The sequence below is a fragment of the Myotis lucifugus genome, unplaced genomic scaffold (assembly GCF_000147115.1).
Source record: "Myotis lucifugus unplaced genomic scaffold, Myoluc2.0 scaffold_0, whole genome shotgun sequence".
Taxonomy (NCBI): domain Eukaryota; kingdom Metazoa; phylum Chordata; class Mammalia; order Chiroptera; family Vespertilionidae; genus Myotis; species Myotis lucifugus.
Genome location: NW_005871048.1, coordinates 33,650,517 through 33,670,699, shown reverse-complemented (window position 1 = coordinate 33,670,699; position 20,183 = coordinate 33,650,517). Strand labels below are relative to the sequence as shown.

At 35.3% G+C, this 20,183-nt stretch overlaps 1 protein-coding gene across 2 annotated transcripts in view; it reads left to right on the top strand.

The window, feature by feature from the left end:
* The window catches only part of XRCC4 (X-ray repair cross complementing 4), a 181,749-nt gene that overhangs the window by 73,220 nt on the left and 88,346 nt on the right, over nucleotides 1–20,183 (top strand). For both annotated transcript variants that reach the window (XM_006081241.3, XM_023750178.1), the window contains 3 exons: nucleotides 4,119–4,285; nucleotides 12,713–12,865; nucleotides 14,924–15,030. In XM_006081241.3, coding sequence (XP_006081303.1) covers nucleotides 4,119–4,285; nucleotides 12,713–12,865; nucleotides 14,924–15,030 — 427 coding nt within the window. The remainder of the gene's footprint in view (nucleotides 1–4,118; nucleotides 4,286–12,712; nucleotides 12,866–14,923; nucleotides 15,031–20,183) is intronic.

The window sequence follows — 20,183 nt, the reverse complement described above, 5'->3', positions numbered from 1 at the left end:
TAAACAATACTTCCCTTCGTTGCCACTTTTCATTTGAGTGGCAGGATAAGGATGGGCTGAATATAGATTAGAGCACAAATACTTTTTGCCTCTGAATTCATTCAGCCTGATATGAAGTCCTCATCGAAATTCAGTGCATATGGGCAGGTGGAGCCTTGCATCTGTAATGACGTGGGCAGGCTGGAACGGCAGCCGTGAAAGTGGAAGGATACTTCCTTCTCGGTTCTGACCCGTCTATATAATAAAGAGCCAGGGTCATAACTACCGAAAGCTTGACCAGACTGGAAGTCAGTGCTGGGTTGCACTGACTGCTAGGGGGCTGCGGATCAGGCCCGGAGAGAGGCCTGCAGAGAGAGAGGTAGGGTCTGATCCGTAGCCTCTGTGGCAGCCGTTGATCAGAACTTGTCTCTCTTTCTCTCCCAGCCTGGCCAACAGCCACGCCTCCATTTCTCTTCAGGCCTCCACTGGGGCTGCTGATCAGCCCCGCCTTTCTGATCAGGCCCTGTTGATAGTCCCAGAGACACTGACTGGCATAGAAACTGACCAATCAGAACCAAATCTGGGTCAACTGTGAAGAGCCAATGGCTGCCTAGGAGGCAGAGCTTTTGACACTGACTGGCATAGAAACTGACCAATCAGAACCAAATTGGCTGGCAGAGGAGGGCAGTTGGGGGCAAGATCAGGCCTGCAGGGGAGGACAGTTAGGGATGATCAGGCAGGCAGAGGCATTAGGGGCAATCAGGCCACCAGGGGAGAGAAGTTAGGGGTGAGATCAGGCCGGCAGGGAGAGCAGTTGGGGGCTCGATCAGGCTGGCAGGGGAAGGCAGTTAGGGGCAATCAGGTAGGAAGGCAGAGGCAGTTAAGGGCGATCAGTCAGGCAGGCAGAGGGGTTAGGGGCAATCAGGCTGGCAGGCAGGTGAGTGGTTAGGAGCCAGCAGTCTCAGATTGTGAAAGGGGTGTTTGACCTCCGGTTTAGGCCCGACCACAGGGATTGGGCCTAAACCAGCGGTCGGACATCTCCCGAGGGTTCCTCGATTGGAGTGGGTGCAGGCTGGACTGAGGGAGCCCCTCTCTGTGCACGAGTTTCGTGCACCAAGCCTCTAGTGTGTATATAAGCAAAATGGTCCAGGAGAGTCACTCTCTCATACTGAACAGAATTTTTCAAAGAAATAATATTTAAGTAAAATCCTTTTCTTGGATTGAGTTTCGATATACTTTTTGTTCATTTTTATTGTTTGGAATAACAGATGTTCACACTTGTTAAAGGAAAAAATTAGGGAATATAATTAGAAAATAGAAACCAAAAAATAGTTGCGTACTGTTAAGAAGCAGTGACATTTTAAGTTCATTCTATACTGAATAGCCAAGAAATGATGTAAGAATCTCTTTTGGAATTTTGAATATATACATTTGAAATGTATATATGTTTTGAAAGAAGTTGATTGTAATGAGTGATTTAGAATTGGTTCCTTCTTCCTTTGCTATCTAAGATAGAAGGATGGGGGCTGGACTTGTGTTTATCTGTGTATTTGTATTTTACCAATTACTTTATTCAGGATTAAAATGTGGCACAAATTAATTATTCATTTGTCATTGTTGAAACTTTCAAGTGATGAAAACTCTTTCCTTTCTAAAAATGTCCATCTTAGTAAAAGCTGTCTGACAATTGTGATGAGAGAATTAAAACATCACTTTTTTTGTGTTTACATTTTACTGATAATGTAATCTGTTGTCTAAAAATAAAATAAGCTTAATTTTTCTTCTACTTTGTATTGACTTGAAAAGTAATACTCTACAGATGATCTTTATTTTGTGTGCATATATGTTTACACTAAGAGAAGCTTCTCAGGGTAAATACTCAAATTTACTTTCAACTTATATATTCCTTACATAGATAAAATTTTCTTATTTAAACTTACAAGCTTGTTAAATGGACTCTTGTTTCATTATATGAGAAAATTGCAAGTGCTCTTGGTCATTTAATTCTAAGTTTAAGATATATAAATCAGATGTGACAAATTGCCTGAAATAATTTTAATGGAATAAATGATAATTCTTGGTTTTTCCAAGTCTTTTTTTTTTGGTAAACATTGTCCAAATTGTTTAATTTAGTTACATAGATAAGCCTGATACAACTGGATGTATTAATTGAATTAAAGGACCATTTTTTTCTAATCTGATTCTCCTTGTGTTAAAAAAACAGGAAGAGGTAAGATAAAACAAATTAAAAGATTAAGCATACATTAGCATACACACACACACAATTTTAATTTTGGCTATTCAATCCTCTAAAGTGTGCCTATAATAATACTAAAGAATATAAATATTCTTTTTTCCCCTTTAGATTTAAAGCTAGTATAAATAAATGTTTCTCAACATGTAGGAATAATCAGTATTTAGCCTTTGTCACTGTTTCTTTAATATTAAGTACATTTTCTTTCTGAAAATTTAAAGTAAATTAGTAAACACAATTTATCCAGAAAAGTTATTCTGTGTAGTTACACTACGGTGTCGGGTGAATTTCCCGCCAAAATATAAGATGGTGCGGGCAATTATTTAGGTTTCCCGCGCAAAATCAGAGTTAGTTTAAAATGCCTATATCTTTTGAAGTATGGGTTCGCATACACAGGTAGGTATCTTTGTGAACGGCAAACAAACAAATATTTGGTAATACGCAGTTACAATCGGCCCGAGTTTACACGTTTCCCGCACTCCACCGCAAATCTATATGAACCGAGTTAAGACGGCTCCCGCGGAGTACGCGCAATTCACGCGAGCCGACTTAACTCGTTTCCCGCAATCCAAGTGTTAAACATTCAAATGATACTAAATTACAGGAATAAACTGAAATGTTTTTCAGATTGTAAACATTGGATTTTTACTTAGTGACTTTTAGTTTTATTTGTAAATTGACTCATAGGGATTTCCCTCAAGATTATCAACCACTGTTTCATATTTCTCAATATGTATATAACATACTTATAAAAATATTCTTTTTAAAGCAAGACATTTGGAAATGTTCTTATTAAATGCTATAGTATAAATTACTAATCTAGAAGGCTAAAACAAAACAAAACCAAACCAAACCAAAATATGCTCAGTTTTTCTCTCAGTTGTGCCGCTCAGTGTCATCAGAATCTCTCTGTGGAGGTTCTGAACCTCATGTTTCCTCTTCCTAGTTGTTTAGTTAGAATATCTTCTTCCGTCAGGAAACAGCCTTACAGCATAGCAGAGTAGGATCTTGACTTGATTCCTTCACTCTATTAGATAACTACTCTGAACCCCAGTTTATATCTATAAAATGTACATTAGTTCCATTTTGGTGATGATTAGATAAATTTATATTTGTGCTGTGCTTGAGTGGTCCTTCCACATATAGCAAGACCTGGCAGCTATATAATATTTATTTTTAAAATCTTACTGGTTCTTGCAATAATTATAATTTAGTAGTGAAGATAATTGTAATTATTATTAATTGCTTTTCAGTATTTTTATCTACCAAATGAGAACCTCTGTATCCTTCAGAATTCCATAACTGTAACTAAAACTATATCATACTATCTTATTTTAAAGTGCCCACTAGAAGAAGAATTAAGTTCTTTATTGTTTATAATTTATAGTAATAAATTATTGCTTTTGATACTGTGTGGTGTCCCCAGTTTCCTAAAACCCTACACTTCTTTTAGCTATTACCAAAATTTTTCTCTTTCCTCAGAAATAGCTTATGTCAATTATTCAATTTTACCTTCAATATTAACAGAAATTAGCATTAAGAATTCTCATGTGTAATTTCTTATCTTAATCTCAGCAGAATGATTTAAATAAGGTTGTAGCAATCATGATAATATCCTCACATGGCATTTATGTTGTTTTCTGCTAGGAGATGGGAGAGTGAATTATAACTTACAAAAATTATTCTTAGGTTTTGTGTTGCTTTATGTGATAAACTTTAATAAGAAAGAAGGAAGTTGCCCAGGTTTTCGTTCATTCTATATCTGGTAAATGTGCTGTATTTGAATCAAACTTTTTCTCTTCAGAAAAAAATTATGTGTATTTAAAACTGGGCTGCTCAATTTTTATATTCTTCCAAAGCTAATCATATTTTCCTTTCATCCTAGTTCAGACTTGGTTCCTTCAAGTTAGAGAAAGTCACAAGCCCAGCTGAGGTCATTAGAAAACTTATTTGTGACTGCCTGGACACCATTGCAGAAAACCAAGCCAAAAATGAGCACCTGCAGAAAGAAAATGAAAGGCTTCTGAGAGATTGGAATGATGTTCAAGGAAGGTGTGTGCATAATGTACTATAAAAACACCAAGCTCTCTTTAGAGCATTTAGTGTTAAAGATTTGTTAATGTGTAACATAGACTAGCATATATTTAAAATAAATGTCATTAATTAATTACCTTTACTTATTATAATTAAACCAAATTATTGGTCACTTTTGTACATTATAGTAATACATTAACACTTTTAGGTCACTAGTATTTGGTTGCACCAGCAAACTTATAAATGATAAGGAATAATTGGGTAATGAGAATCAGAATCAATTAATATTAATCAAAATTTAGGAAGGTGATATTTATAAGGATTACTTTAGTTCAAATTACAGGATTAATAGTGAATAAAAAGAGACATGAAACATAAATAAGGAATGATTTATTCCTTATTTGGAATCTTTATATGAATGGCAACTGTTTCAAATGATGTGTGTCTTGGCTCCTGATAGAAACTTATTTTTCCTGATTGATTGAAAATTCATACCACCAGCATTTTTAAAAGACGAGGTAATTGTGACTACTGGAAAAGACATTTGAAAGCCTTTTATTTTCCAGATTTTACCTCTTATTTTTTAAAAGAAGAAGAGGAAAGTCACTTTTTTCTAAATTACACATTTTCTCAACTATGGCATAATCTAGGCCAGTGATGGCGAACCTATGACACGCGTGTCAGAGGTGACACGCGAACTCATTTTTTTGGTTGATTTTTCTTTGTTAAATGGCATTTAAATATATAAAATAAATATAAAAAATATAAGTCTTTGTTTTACTATGGTTGCAAATATAAAAAAATTTCTATATGTGACAAGGCACCAGAGTTAAGTTAGGGTTTTTCAAAATGCTGACACGCCGAGCTCAAAAGGTTCGCCATCACTGATAGGCTGTCCCAGGGTTTAACCTGTGTTACTCTATTGTGTAAAAGATGTTTGAAGAAAATAAAATGTATGTTGTGAACACTAGAGACATATATAGTATAATATGCATATGTTTGTGCATATATGTCTTGCAACATCTGAATTATGTGGAATGTATATAATAATGATCATTATTATTACCTCCAGTGTGTACAATAGATTTTTAAAAATTTTTATTCAAACAAGTAGTAGCTCTAAAACATAAGAACACATTCTATTTAGGGTCTTTTTAGGGCAATCATTGACATTGATTTTATGGACTTTAGTAAGCATATATGTATGGGGGAATATATGAAGAATAAATTAAGGATATTATCAATATATGTATGTGAAAATGAGGTTGACTGAAATAAATTATTTGTATTTATTTAATCATTTTTATTAATTAATGAGAGACATACAAAATTAAGTTTCTAATACCTGGGTTATATTTGGCTCTCAATTATTAAATTAAGAAAGTAGTTCACTTAGTTCTGAATTAATTTTTATCTCCAATCATATAAAAATAATAAAACCAAATAAAATATCTATAAATCCTAGGAAAACATACAGAAAAATAAGTTAATTTTTCTCTTTAACTTCTATTTTATTCATGTTTGAATTGATATCAAATATCTCTGTTACAATGCATGTTTTGGGGCCTATTTATATATGAAATAAATCAAATTAAAGGAGATGTACTGTGTTCGTGGTAAGACATTATATTTAAAACTCAAAATACCCTCAAGATGATAGAAAATTTGATCCACAAATTGCCCACAAAAATGCAGACTGGGTCCTTGGTACTTGAACAAATTGCTTTAAAATGTCTGCCAGAGGTTGAAAGAGGTATTATCTCATCAGTATTCAACACCACTGCCATAGAATGGAAAGCAGCAGGGAACAAAGATGAGAAAATGTTCCCTGTGCTGTACTGTGTGAGGGATACATATAATATGTGGCCCACAGATGTTTGATTCACTGTATCTGAGCTATGCAGAAAGTGTCTTTGTGGCAAAGGGTTTTCTATTTGATCAAAAGCATAGCTATGTATCTTATCACCTGCCTTATTATGTGCCAGCTATTATGTTTTTGTAAATATTGGGTCAGACATCTTCAGAGGCTGGAAATGTGTGCTATTGGGGTGACCCTTCAAACTGCGAGGAAAGAGAGACCACTCCAGAGAATTCCAGGTTCATTATATACAGGTGTCAGATTAGTAGCTTATCTACTATTCCCCAAATTTTCAAATTTCCTTTCAATGGAGAAAGGGGCTATTTTAAGGAGCTATAACTGTATCTTGGCCATGGCCAAGCAGTACTTTCTAAGTGTTCCCTCTCAGCAGTCTTAGACTATTAGAAAATGAGCCAAAGAGTTGCAGCTCCAGCTTCCATGAGGTAAGTAGTACTGTTACTGGGGAGATGAGGAGACCTAGGTTTTTGTTTCTTTGAAGGAAAGTTTTTAATCAAGATACAAAGTGTGGCAAAGTAAGTAAGAATTTATTGGCTGTAGCAAAAATATACTGAGGAAGAGCATAGAAGCATCAGGAGAGCCTGGGCTGGGCTGCTTTGGCTTACTGAGAAGTCAGAGAAAAGGGGGCCTTGGAGACCGTTCAAGGGGTTTGCCCTGGATGACCTGCTGCTGCTCATTGCTCCCCTGGTTGCAAGTCTCATGGGGCCCCTTAGAGGGAAGAAGAGGAAAGGGAATGGCAAGGGTGTCTTCCTTGGGGGAGAGCGTGCACTGGGTCCTTCATCCTGAGCTTATTTATCTTTCTCTTGCAGGTGGAAATCTTAGGTGAGGGTCCAGGGGTGGGTCTCAATAGAATATTCATCAGCTTTACAGGTGTGCTCTTTCAGGGTCCCTGTCTCCTCTGATTGGTCAGTGCCAGGGCAGGGGTTCACTAGTCAGTGTAGCTGGTCTTAAGACAACCATGAAGTCCCTTGTCTGGTTTTGTTGCTTTTCTGGGCCTGGGGCTGAAATGCACCTGAGGCTTAGATGCTATCTTAAGGAAGGAAAAGGCCCGGGGGTCTAAACAGCATGACTAGTGATATGCTTGGGGAGGATAGGTTAGTCTGAGGTGAGGTTTTTGTTTTCCCAGTTTTGCCCCTTGTTGGGCATTCTGGGCTTTCTGCCCTGGTGAGTTTCTATACCTGGCCCATTATCCTTGCTCTGTTTATGTCAGTCTAACTGCCTATAACAATACTGATCAAGTCTTTAGAGAAATTAGAAATAGGACATGAACATATTAAGTTAGGTCACTGAGGACATGGAAAGTAGAGAATCATTAGTTGGGGCCATCATTTAGGTCTGGCAACAGTTCAGTTTTCTTAGTAGCCTCTGATTTCTCTTATATCAGTGTCCATCCATGATCCAATCATTTCTTTCCCATCACTGTTCCAGACTGTATGTCTAGGGGAGTGAGAGAAGGAGGAGCATAAAATAGATGCAGAAAATTCCTTTATAAGATATGGTAGATAGGTTTCAAATATATTTAATACACAATAGGATATTATATAAGCAAAAAGCAATCATGTACACATGTGCTTATTTCATGAAAAATGTTTATGATATGTTAAGAGGAGAAATATGAATTCCTAAAAATATGAATAATATCCTATTTTTTGGCAAAATATATCTTTAGATAGAGACTAGAAGAAAAAAATGAATCTTTAATAGTCTATGTCTGGAAATTTTGGATTCAATTTTACTTTATTTTTAGGTGAGATTTTTTGCATATATTTTGATATTTAAATAAACATATTATAATAATCAGAGCCAACTCTAATGCAATTTTCATTTGGGATGACGGTGGAGAGAGATGGAAGTTTGAGTAAGGAATGAGGGATTACAGTACAATTAAAAAGAATGAGTTTTAATGTGTAGACTTAATGTATTTATTTGCTGTTGTTTTTATTTACTTTTAAATAATTTTGGTCTTAGTTTCATTTTGATAAGTGATATTACTGGATTAATTTAATTTTGTATAGTTTAGATAGAGAAAACATTAGAAATATTGTATGTAAACCCTTAGCTTATTAGCTATATTTATTTTACTTTTTTTCTATTTATTTTAAATAACTCTCATGTTTCATGTTACTGAATAGGCCTCATGTTACCATCCCTATATCAAGCTAGAAACTCTCTAGCTTTATTCTGTTTTTAGTTATTAAACGTATAATTTGAGGCCATTTTCAGCAGATCGAAATGGGTTGATTCACATTGAATCAGAATAGAAGAGACCTTAAAAGCTCTTCTATTCCATCAATCTGCCTTCAAGCTTGGATCACATTATATCAAGATGAGTTCAATCTGATTTTTAAAGACCTCAAGCGATAGCTTCAACTCCCCTTGGTAGCCCATTACAGTGTTGAAGAACAGTCACAGTCAGAAAATTCCTCTTTCCATCTATTGCTAATCTAAGTCCTGCATGGTGTAGTTGAAGGCCATTTCCTCTTGTTCTGTCCTCGGAAAGGATGAGGAACAGATGTTTATCATCTTCTGTTCTTAAGACTTATTAAATCTCGTTACCACTGCTTTCTTTTCCAGCATTCTTTGTCCTCTGAATTTTATTTATATTTTCCTATGCTGTGCAACCCTGACCTGGATATAAATTTTGCCAGAGCTGATTATAAATACAAGGATTACTGTACTGTTTCTAAGTACCACATGTTCGCATTTATGTATTTAGTTTTATTTGGGTTTATTATTCAATTTGTTGTTGTTTTTTTGGATGTTATTTCTGTATGGAATTGCCTTATTTATGTTCATATTTTTGTTTTTTTTAAACTTCTTATTCTTAGATTCTTTGTTTTCCTATCAGAAATATTTTATTTTGGATATCCAGTATTTTTCATATTTAGTTTTTATTTTCATTTTTTATATGCCTCAGTCCTAAGTTACTAATTAAACTTAATAATTGTTCTGTTGTCCTAGTCACCCTTGAAAAGATGAAACATCATTTAGGCTTTTCCTGTTTGAAGTTATTTATGGTTTCATCAGGTTTGAGCTTTGCCTTGGACTAATTGTAGTTGTACATGAGTTCTCCTTTAGTATCTCTAAACTTAGCAGTGAATCCCATGTCTCTCTTCTACTGAATGGTACCACTTACGAATAATACATGTTTAATTCTTGAGCTGGAGGGTTGGCATGAGACAAGGAAGGCATGGTAACTTAATGCCCTAAGGAGGATTGGCATCAAATATGGGGTATGGGAGGTGGTGATTGCCTTTTAGTACTGAATAGTGAATAAAAGGATAGCATTCTCTGAATTTGTTGATTAATTAAGGGTAAATTTATTTCGTGAAATTTTCCACAGTAATCCTCTGTTCCTGCTAAACCCCTCTTCCCAGCTTTAATTAGGAAGTGTTACCCAGTTTGATGGTCAGAAATTTGGTTGCAACAAAATCCTAAGTTTTGCTAAAACCAAGCAAGTATATTTATTTTTTATCCTCACTGAGAGAAGGGAGGAAGAGGGCGGGGATGGAGGGAGAGAAGAGAGAGAGAAAGAAAGATAGATATAAGAGAAAACATTAATCACTGCTTCTAGTATGCACCCCAACTGGGATGGAACCCGCAACCTGTGCATACTAGTATGCACTGACCTGAATCCATACCGCAACCTTTTGGTGCATGGGACAAACTTCAAACAACTGAGAGCTAAAACCAAGCAAGTTTAACTCATAGGATACCACTCATTCTATTGAGTTTGCTCTCCTATTAGTGCAATGTTTTTGCCTTTGACAATGTGGTCATGATACTAATTATTTAGATGAACAGCATTTTAGACAAATTATATGATATTTCATTTTTATATATTTTTTCACTTTTAATTCATGTTAAGAGCAAATACTCTATCAATCAGGGATTATTGAAGTGTTTTATATGGAAATTAAATATGTATTTAAATCAGATAAATTACTAATTGGTTACCATTCCTAAAATTTTATATAATAAATTATACAAGATTTTTAGTGTATATTTTTATAATTAGTTTTTACTTTGTGTAGTTTTAAAGTATTTCATTATTATATACTCAGGTATTTTAATAGTATGTATGTTCTATTTATCTTTTTTAAATTTGTATTATTGTGTTACATTATAAAATAGTACAAGAAAATGAGAAATACTGTTTACCTAACACTTTACACCTAAAATACAAATGCAGTGACATGTCCTGCTTAAAATAGGCCATCAATATTGGCAGCTCTTCAACTTTGGCCCCCCACCCCTCCCGCCACACACACTTTTTGCTTTACTTGTTTCTCAGACAGCTTTGCTTGATGAAAGGAATACTGTGATATTAGTATTTACCACAATTTTTTAGAAGCTGAAGAAAATGAAAAGTATTACTGCTACAATGATGAATAGCTGATAAAGGAGTGAAAGATATAAAATTCAGAATCACTGGTTCTCCATTTCCTTATAAGGGTCCATGTTAATGCACTGACTTTATTCGTTTCTCTCATAAATAACTACTCAGTATCTGTTGAATGCAGAATTCTGCTAGGTACTAAGGATAAAGCAGCCAATAAAACACACAGGCACTTTGCCTTTATGAGTTCCCAGCTCATGACTGTGCTGTAATTGTTCCCAGAAAATATATTGCCATATGTTTCTGTTCATAACATGAGAGGTCCTAATTCTTTGTATCTCTAGATAGATATGTTATTGAAAGCATACGGGCATATATATCAAAGGTATCAAATTTTTTGACAGTTTGATTTCTAATCATTTCAATGAAAAATATTTTGTATATTATAAATATATAAAAGTTAGTATCCTATATAATAAAAGGCTAATATGCAAATCGACCAAACAGGGGAACAACTGGTCACTATGATGCGCACTGACCACCAGGGGGCATATGCTCAACGCAGGAGCTGCCCCCTGATGGTCAGTGCACTTCCACAGGGGGAGCGCAGCTCAGCCAGAAGCCCTGAGCCAGGCTCACATCTGGTGAACAGAGCGGCGGTGGCGGGAGTCTCTCCTGCCTCCGCATCAGTCAGACATACCCCGAGGGCTCCCGGACTGTGAGAGGGTGCAGGCCAGGCTGAGGGACCCCCTCTGAGTGCACAAATTTTGTGCACTGGGCCCCTAGTAGAAATATAAAAATACATATAGTGAAAATACTAGGATACTTGCATAGAACAACAGAAGCACAAATTAACAATATGGTAGAAAACTAAGGCAGAACTAGATTAACTTTAAAAGCATATTTTATATGAAATAATTTATATTTGAGTCTTTACATAGATGTTTATTCATGGTGGTTTATATATGCATGTAAAGTACATGCAAACTCTGTTAGTTTGCTTTCTTTATATTATGTAGTGTATCTGGGATGTCAAAATTAGTACACTCTACTATTAGCTCATTTGAATATTGTAAAAATAATCCTATCTAATAAAAGAGTAACATGCAAATTGACCGTCACTCCAACACACAAGATGGCCACCCCCATGTGGTCAAAGATGGCTGCCCCCCTGTGAATACAAGATGGCCTGCAGGGGAGGGCACTTGAGGGGGACCAGGCCAGCAGGGGGAGGGCAGTTGGAGGTGACCAGGCCTGCATGGGAGGGCAGCAAGAGAGGACCAGGCCAGCAGGGGAGGGCAGTTAGGTGTCGATCAGGCTGGCAAGGGAGTGGTTAGGGGGTGACTGGGCTGGCAAGCAGAAGCAGTTAGGGGCAATCAGGCAGTCAGGCAGGTGAGCGGTTGGGGGCCAGCAGTCCTGAATTGTGAGAGGGATGTCTGACAGCCCATTTAGGCCCAATCCCACACCGGGCAGTCGGACATCCCTCGAGGGGTCCCAGATTGGAGAGGGTGCAGGCTGGGCTGAGGGACATACCCTCCCCCCCACCCCCCATGCATGAATTTTGTGCACTGGGTCTCTAGTTAGAAATAATAGAGAATTTTATGTTTTGTCTTACATATCTAAAATTGAAGATACATAGTGTTTCACATTTGCTGTTTCATTAATCACTGCTTGGAATTTTCAAGTTGTATACTTTCATTAATTTTGTGTGCAGTGCATGCATGTGTGCGTGTATGCCAGTGTGTGTGTTGCTGGGTTATAAGCTACACCTGGCCTAGAGCAGCTCATAATCTATTTAGGGGAAACTGAATAGGTAAATCACTTAATCACAAAACAAGATCACTATTGCTATTAGAGTAATATTAACAAAGTATAGGAAACATAGGCTGTAGTTTACTCTCGTTTGAAATTTCTCCCATAAAAATATTCATTTGGAAATAAACTGGAGATGTGACTGAATTATTGCATTTAGGCATTTAGATATTTTAAAAGTTTTTTGGTATCAGTTTCTAGCTTAGATTCTTATCTCAGTACATAAATTATTAATAATAAACTATAAGTTCTGATTATTTAGCTATTTCTATAAAACTTTAAATTAAATCAATGGAAGCATATAAAAATAATTTTTAGTTGTGTTTTCCTTGGAAAGGTTTCTTGAAATAATCTTCACTATTACATTTTATAATATTAATGTTAAGAAAAATGTTAATGTTATTTGTTTATATTTTAGGTTTGAAAAATGTGTGACTGCTAAGGAAAATTTGGAGACTGATCTTTATAAACGATTTATTCTGGTGCTGAATGAGAAGAAAGCAAAGATCAGAAGCTTACATAAATTGTTAAGTGAAGTTCAAGAACTGGAAAAGAACATCGAACATGAAAGGTATTTGACCATTCTGGTTTGAGATGGCAGATGCATAAATTTAAGTGGAATTTCTTCCCAAACTCAATGAAAGTTAGATGCCTTCTTTTTAATAATATGAGATTATTTGATAGTCTGGGTGGGGTTGGATGCTCTTGCTGTTAGGTACAATGGGGTGGAGATCTCAACATGATCTCTCCGTGTCTGCCCAACTGTCACACTTACACTTAAATCATGAAACTGGCATGAAGTTTATCTAAATATTATTTGTTTAATTCTTGGACATCACTAAAAAATATATTAATTTAAAAATTTAATGTTTTGAACAACTACAGAGTGGTAACACATTTGTAATCTTGATGAATAAGTAATAGCTAATTTTAGAATCAAGTGGTTCTGAGACAGTATGTACTGGATTTTTAAGGGAAAATCATAGATGACTGATGGCTGGTATGGCTTGGATATTTATAATTATTTTAGGCATTTGCAGATATAGGTTTGGGTATATTGCCCGCATCTGAGAGAAAACAGGTTTACTAGTGGCATAATCCTATATAATAAAAGCCTAATATGCTAAGTGTCCGGTCGTCCGTTCAACCAATCATAGCGTAATATGCTAATGATATGCTAAGGCTGCTCAACCACTTGCTATGATGTTCCCTGACCACCAGGGGGCAGACAGTTGACTGGTCAACCAGGTGCTATGATGTGCACTGACCACTAGGGGGTGGACACTCCGACCGGTAGGTTAGCTTGCTTCTGGGGTCCAGCTGATCGGTACTGAGTGAGACAGGCCGGGCATGCCCTGGAGCCCTCCTGTGGTCCCTCCCTGGCTGGCCAACCTTTCGAGGCCCTCCCCGGCCCTGATTGTGCACCAGTGGGGTCCCTTGGCCTGGCCTGCATTCTCTCACAATACGGGACACCTCAGGGGATGTTGGAGAGCTGGTTTCAACCTGATCCCTCAGGCCAGGCCGAGGGATCCCACTGGTGCATGAATTCGTGCACTGGGCCTCTAGTATAAAGATATAACATTTGAAGTCAGATGGTCCTAGTTCAAGTGCTGGTCTGACGTTGATACTATCACTACATGACCTTGGGCAAGTCCTTTAAACTCTCTATGCATTGCTTGAGTATCTACATAATATGAATAAAAGCACCTGACTCATAATTTTCAGGAGATCAAATGAAAGGAAGAACTGTTTTGAGATTAAAATACTGAACATTGTGACCCCAGAAGAATAGTATTTTGATAAATGAATAATAAGTGATAAGAAACTGATTCAACAATTAAGTATAATGAGCACTCAACCATATGTAGGTTAGCTAAAAGATAGTTAACATATAGTGATTTATATTAATACTAGTGGCCTGGTGCATGGATTCGTGCACATTGAAAGAAAATTAATTAGAAGAAATATTTTAATGTCACTTTTTGCCTTTTCTCTATAACAGAAGTGTCAGAGATGAAAGAAAATTAGTAAAATGTATATAAAAGTAATATATAAATTGATTAGTAAATAAACAATACCAACATGGTATAACAACAAAGACATGATATAAAAATAACAAAAACATGATATAAAAACAACATTGATAAAAAGTGACTGATAAATTGATTAAACTTATTCTAATATCTCCCTGTATACCACATTAACAGTAAAAACACTTTCAGAGTGCTTGACTAATTTCCCTTGTGATGAAGTATTTACAACTTTAACTTTAATGTCAACAAAAACAACCTAATTCATGATCAACAATGACAGATCGAAACACACGTGTGTGCTTGGCGCCAGCGAGAGCTTTGTATGTATCATGCATGTGTGAGTCAATGTTTATTTTTAAATTGCCAGTGCGTCATGTGTACCGGCCAGTCAGACGGACAGTCAGTTGGTCACTTAGCCTTTTATATATATAGATATAGTTAACATAAGTGATTTCATCTTAATTATATATGTTTCAATATGTTTGTTTAATTATAATGTTTTTCCAGGAATATTTTCTATAATTACTTACTCGTGAATTTGATATCTAGCCAGAGGTGAGCCAATAATATATAATTCTAACTTTTTCTTTTCCTAGGGAAATTACAACATGTTCTGAAATGTCTGCTAACAGAGATACAAACTATGATGAAAGTACTGATGAGGAAGATAAAAACCTGCCTGATTCCTCAGCGTTAGCTCTAGGTAAAATAAATACATTTATTTCCTCTTTTGAATATTTCACCTGGGCTCATCACTCTAATGATAATAATCCATAATGATAAATGCTATGAAAAAAAATTCTCTACAAAAAATTCTTTAGATTTTTTAGTCTAAAACCTTAAATACTAATGTTAACAATGAACATTTATTGTAAAATGCAGCAATTCATTAGCAACAACAAAACAAGCAATCATGAACACATACATACAAACCAAGGTATACTATTCTTGTTAAACAAGGATGCATAAGCAATAAGCAAAATATGACTTCATGTTAAATATCTCCAGCTCAGAGATGGCTGCCTTTACCGTTTGAGATAAAATCTAGCTAGAGCTACAGGTGGGATAAGGCAGCAGTGTGATAAATCTAGAATGCTTTAGATTACCCTGAGGTTGAGACCTTCTCTCACTATTCAGAAAAGGGATTGTAATGGGGTGACATGGGGTCGGTGAGAAGAGAAGGAGAAATGGCACTTTAAAAAAAAATCTTATTATAAGTACATTTTTAAATTTTTTAATTAAATTTTATTGGGGTGACATTAGACAACATGAACATATAGGTTTCATGTGTGGATTACTAATTTACAAAATCTGTATATAGGACCATGTGCCCACCACCCAAAGTCAAATCTCCTGTCACCTCATATTAGGACCCCTTTCTCCCCTCACCCCCTTCCCTCTGGCAACCACACACAAACCTGAGCCTTTCTCAGTCCCTCAGGTCAAGCACCCAGCAAGCAGAGTTTTTAACTGATGAATTATTTTACTAGAATTTTATAGATTTTCTAAAAGCAGAAGCCCCTGAACTCATTTAATATTTACATGATTATGGCATAAGCCAATATTTTCACAATTAATGTTGGATTCATTTATTTAGCAAATATATTTTTGAGTGTCTATTATGTACCAGAAACTTTTCTATACGGTAGGGAAGAAAATACAAAAATTTCTGCTTTTGTGGAGTTTAAATTCTAGCCAGACAATAACAAAATGGGTACATTTAATATAAAATATGTTAAGTGCTAAAGAGAAAATTAAATCAGGATGAGGATTGTGATTTTGGCCAGGACACAGAAAAGGCCATGATATCCAGGGCAGTCGCTAAAGGGGGCGGGTGGAATCAAGAGAGTTGATTTTTTTTTTCTTGGATGAGAGAAATAATATCATGTTTGCATACTGATGGGAGTAAATAAGGAATGGGGGGGGGGGGATATCCAGGTAGTATACAGAGGTAAGGATTGCTGGAATACGTCTCAAAGTAGTTAAGAGAAGATGGGAGCAAATGGACAAGTGCAGGATTCATTTAGCTAGGAGCATGGGCATAATGACAGAGAAGAAGGTAGAATAAATGGACAATGACACAGGAACATATCTAATTGCAGTCATGGAAACTTACTGGTGTTGATTAAATTAGCTGATTGATTAATCTGATTCTAAGTAGATTTGAATTGTATCACACAATCTTGCTTTTGTACATCAGAGTTAAATTTCCATTTGGAGGCTATGCTTGTTTTACGTTAGTGACCAATTTAAAATGAAATCATTCTTTAGTAATAAAATGTAATCAAAAGCTCACAGAGAAAATCTGTACTCTTTCCAATTCAAACATTCACAGTTTTTAAAAAATAGAATGTCTTTTGATTTTGTTCCTTATTCAGAGAATCTCACCAACCTTCAAAATAAATGAAAACTATTGTGGAAGAGAAAATATATGGTTAAATTTGGGTATATGAAAATGGGTGCTTTATGTGTTCAGTCTCTTTTAAGCAAATCTTTTTAAGTTACTATGGTACTACTTTAAATTTGGCAAAATTTCTCTTCTCTTCAAAAATGTTTAGTTCATTTCTTATTTTTTATTTTACATGGCATATTTTCTTTAACTCACATCGAGTTCACTATATATTTGATGTGTAGGTCTCTCATTCTAATTTTTTGTTTTTAATTGTTTTTGATAAGTTTTTTATGTCAAGAATTAAGAGCATTTTGATAGAAGCTTTAACTATTCTTTTCCTTCTGCTTCAGGAAGAAATGTCCAGGAAACTAAAGTTTGCTAAAAAAAAACTGAACCTCAGTTCTAAAATGCTTGATACTGAATTAAGAACTCAATTCCATAGATCTGAGGAAAAACATTGTATGTGCTAAACAGCAAAGTGAGCCTCCTTATAATTTACCATATTCCATGATTTACTTTGTACAGAGACAAAGTATATTCTTAGACCACATGATTTTTTTTAATCACAGCTTTATCTTTTGGTATCTTATCTTATATAATAAAAGGCTATTATGCAAATAGATCGATCGGCAGAACGACCAGTCCCTATGATGTGCACAGACCACCAGGGGGCAGACACTCAGTGCAGGAGCTGCCCCCTGGTGGTCAGTGAGCTCCCACAGGGGGAGTGCCACTCAGCCAGAAGCTGGGCTCACGGCTGACAGACACAGTGGCGGTGGTGGCAGGGTGCAGGCCAGGCTGAGGGACCCCCACCAGTGCACAAATGTCATGCACCAGGCCTCTAGTTTTACATATTATTATATTGTGCTTTGGGCAGAGCTATAGCAATTCCTTTTCCCATCTTGATGATATAATACTTATTCTTAGAATACCAGTAAACATGCAAATTTATTTTAGATATTGCAGGTACATGTATGCTTTTCCTACAATAAAAACAAGAGGAAAGGAACTTGATGGGATTTAATACAACACATTTACACTATCTTTCAGAAAGCCATTTCTTTATATTGTTAAATGTGTAACTAGGTAATTTTTATAATGCATTTTCATCATTAATAATTAAAATCACCAAACTTTTTCATTAGTTGTTCACATTCTTACCCTATTATTGCATGACAAAAAGAGGTTTTCAGTGAGACCAAGATCATTCAGTGATTCCACAGTGTTCATTCAGGAAAATAGTCTGTTTATTTTTATGCCTGTATCCAGAAGTAGGGTAGGGATATTTTAATTTTTATGAATAAGCAATCTGTTTTATTGCTTTATCTCTATAGTTTAAATTTTTTTCCTGTCATTAGGATTATTGAGGAAATAGCTAATTATATGTAGTTCAGTCTAATAATCTACATCAGGCTCATATGAACCATACTATATAGTATGAAAAACCTTTATTCATTAACAGTTTATTAACTAAACGATCTCTGAAGTATTCTGAAAGCTAAACATCACAGTCTGCACCACCCCACAACTACATTTTGTATTTTTCTGTAGCAAGGTTTACTTTCTCTGTCTCAACTTCCAGAATTTTTAGATAGGTACAATGGTGTTACAAACTTTATTTCTTTAGCTGTGACCTCATGCTAAGGCCCTAGGGATCATAAGTATTTCACATCCCCCCCCCCTTAAGATTGTGATAGAGAAGGCGTTACTGGGATTTCTATTTATAGCTCAACCCCTCCATTACAAATGAAGATGTGTCACTTTTACTCCCCATCTAGTTGGTATTAACTCCTGTTGCTTTTAAGATTTCCTAGTTAATCTGGGTTTCTCCTGCCTCCAAAGTTTTTTTATTTTTTGTGGGTTGTTGTTTTTGTGTGAGTATGTGTGTGTGTTTATTTAATGGAAACCTGTTAGGTTATTATAGATATTATGAAACAACCTTCACTGCAAGAAACCTTCTGTTTCTTTGGATAAAATCAAAGTAACACCTGATGTCCATGGTTGTGGAGAAGCTACAAGTTGAATTAGGTCCCTTGAGTATATAAACCTCACCAAAATATATAGAGATATAAACATAACTAATATAGCAGCTAAGTGCCAGACTACCAGTATTTCATTTAAGTTGCCTGTTATTTGCCCAATAATATCTGATATAACCAAAAAAATAATTTATGGTTATGCATTTTTAAATATTTTTCAGAATCATTTGTATTCTAATAACAGTAGAATTATATGTAAATATAGTTTTGGAATGCATATGAATATTCTAAGAATTCTAGCCATTTTTAGAAAACATTTTAGTTGTAATATAATTCAAAATGCATGTGAATATTTAGTGGAAAAATTGGGTTTTTTGAATAGAAATGGAATCTTATGAAGCATTTTGAAAATTTACTGGACTCCTAATTAGCCATCATAAGAATTATTATTTTAAAATTTTTAAATAATATTTTTTGAATTGTAATTATTTCTATTAGTAAAAATTGGCAGTATTTCTTATAAGTAGAGACCAATGAAATCAGCCTTCCTAAAAATACAATTAAGAAAAATATTTATTCTAGAATTTTTTACCCTTCTGAGCTTCATATGAAAGGTGCACAACCACTAAAAACAAAATACCACTTTTCTGCATAATTATTAGTTCGAGATTTAGCACATTAGTTTAATTAGTCCTGCTACTTAACCAACAGAAAGGCCTCTGTATAATTGCTATCAGTAATTTAGGCTTCTGCTTACTTGGTGGGCTTCCTGAAAGGAAGTGTGATTATAGAATAGCCTTTTTGAAAATAAATGAATGGCTATGTCACACAGTTGATGAATGCTGATATAGTAGCTTTTAAAAATAGAGCAGAATCCAAAATTTCTAAGTATCAAAGAGCTTGTTGCTTTGAACAGTGAATGTCTGCTCACAGAGGGGATAACAACATGTACTGCCAAAGAGATTACTCAGAAGTTCAGCTTTACAATCACAGATTCTGCCCTTGATCTTATCCAGCTTATATCATAGGCACGTTCATTTGTAAATTCTGAATAAAAAGCTTGATTTAATAAAACCTACTATAAAACTAAAAAAGCAATTTGAGTGCATTTCCTAGCAATTGTGGGCTTTCACACATTAGTAGTAGTATTGCTGAGGAATGACATTTTAAACTTGAGAAATCTAGAGCTCCTATAGTTCTAGATCTTCTATGTAGTTCCAAGTTCATTATTTTTCAGATGAAGGAATAGAGGTGGCCAGAAATGTTAAGTGGGTTACTGTTGGTCACTCAAGAGAAAAGAATGAGAAAGTATTTGCCTATGTAACAATAAATTAATCACATTTCACATCTCTTTTGAGTTACTGTAAAAACCCTTGGAGATTTCATAACACTGAGTAAATTACCATGGATGCAATCAAATAATGAGAACACTTTTTCTCCCAAAGAGAAGAGAGGTCTTATCCTATATAATAAAACCCTAATATG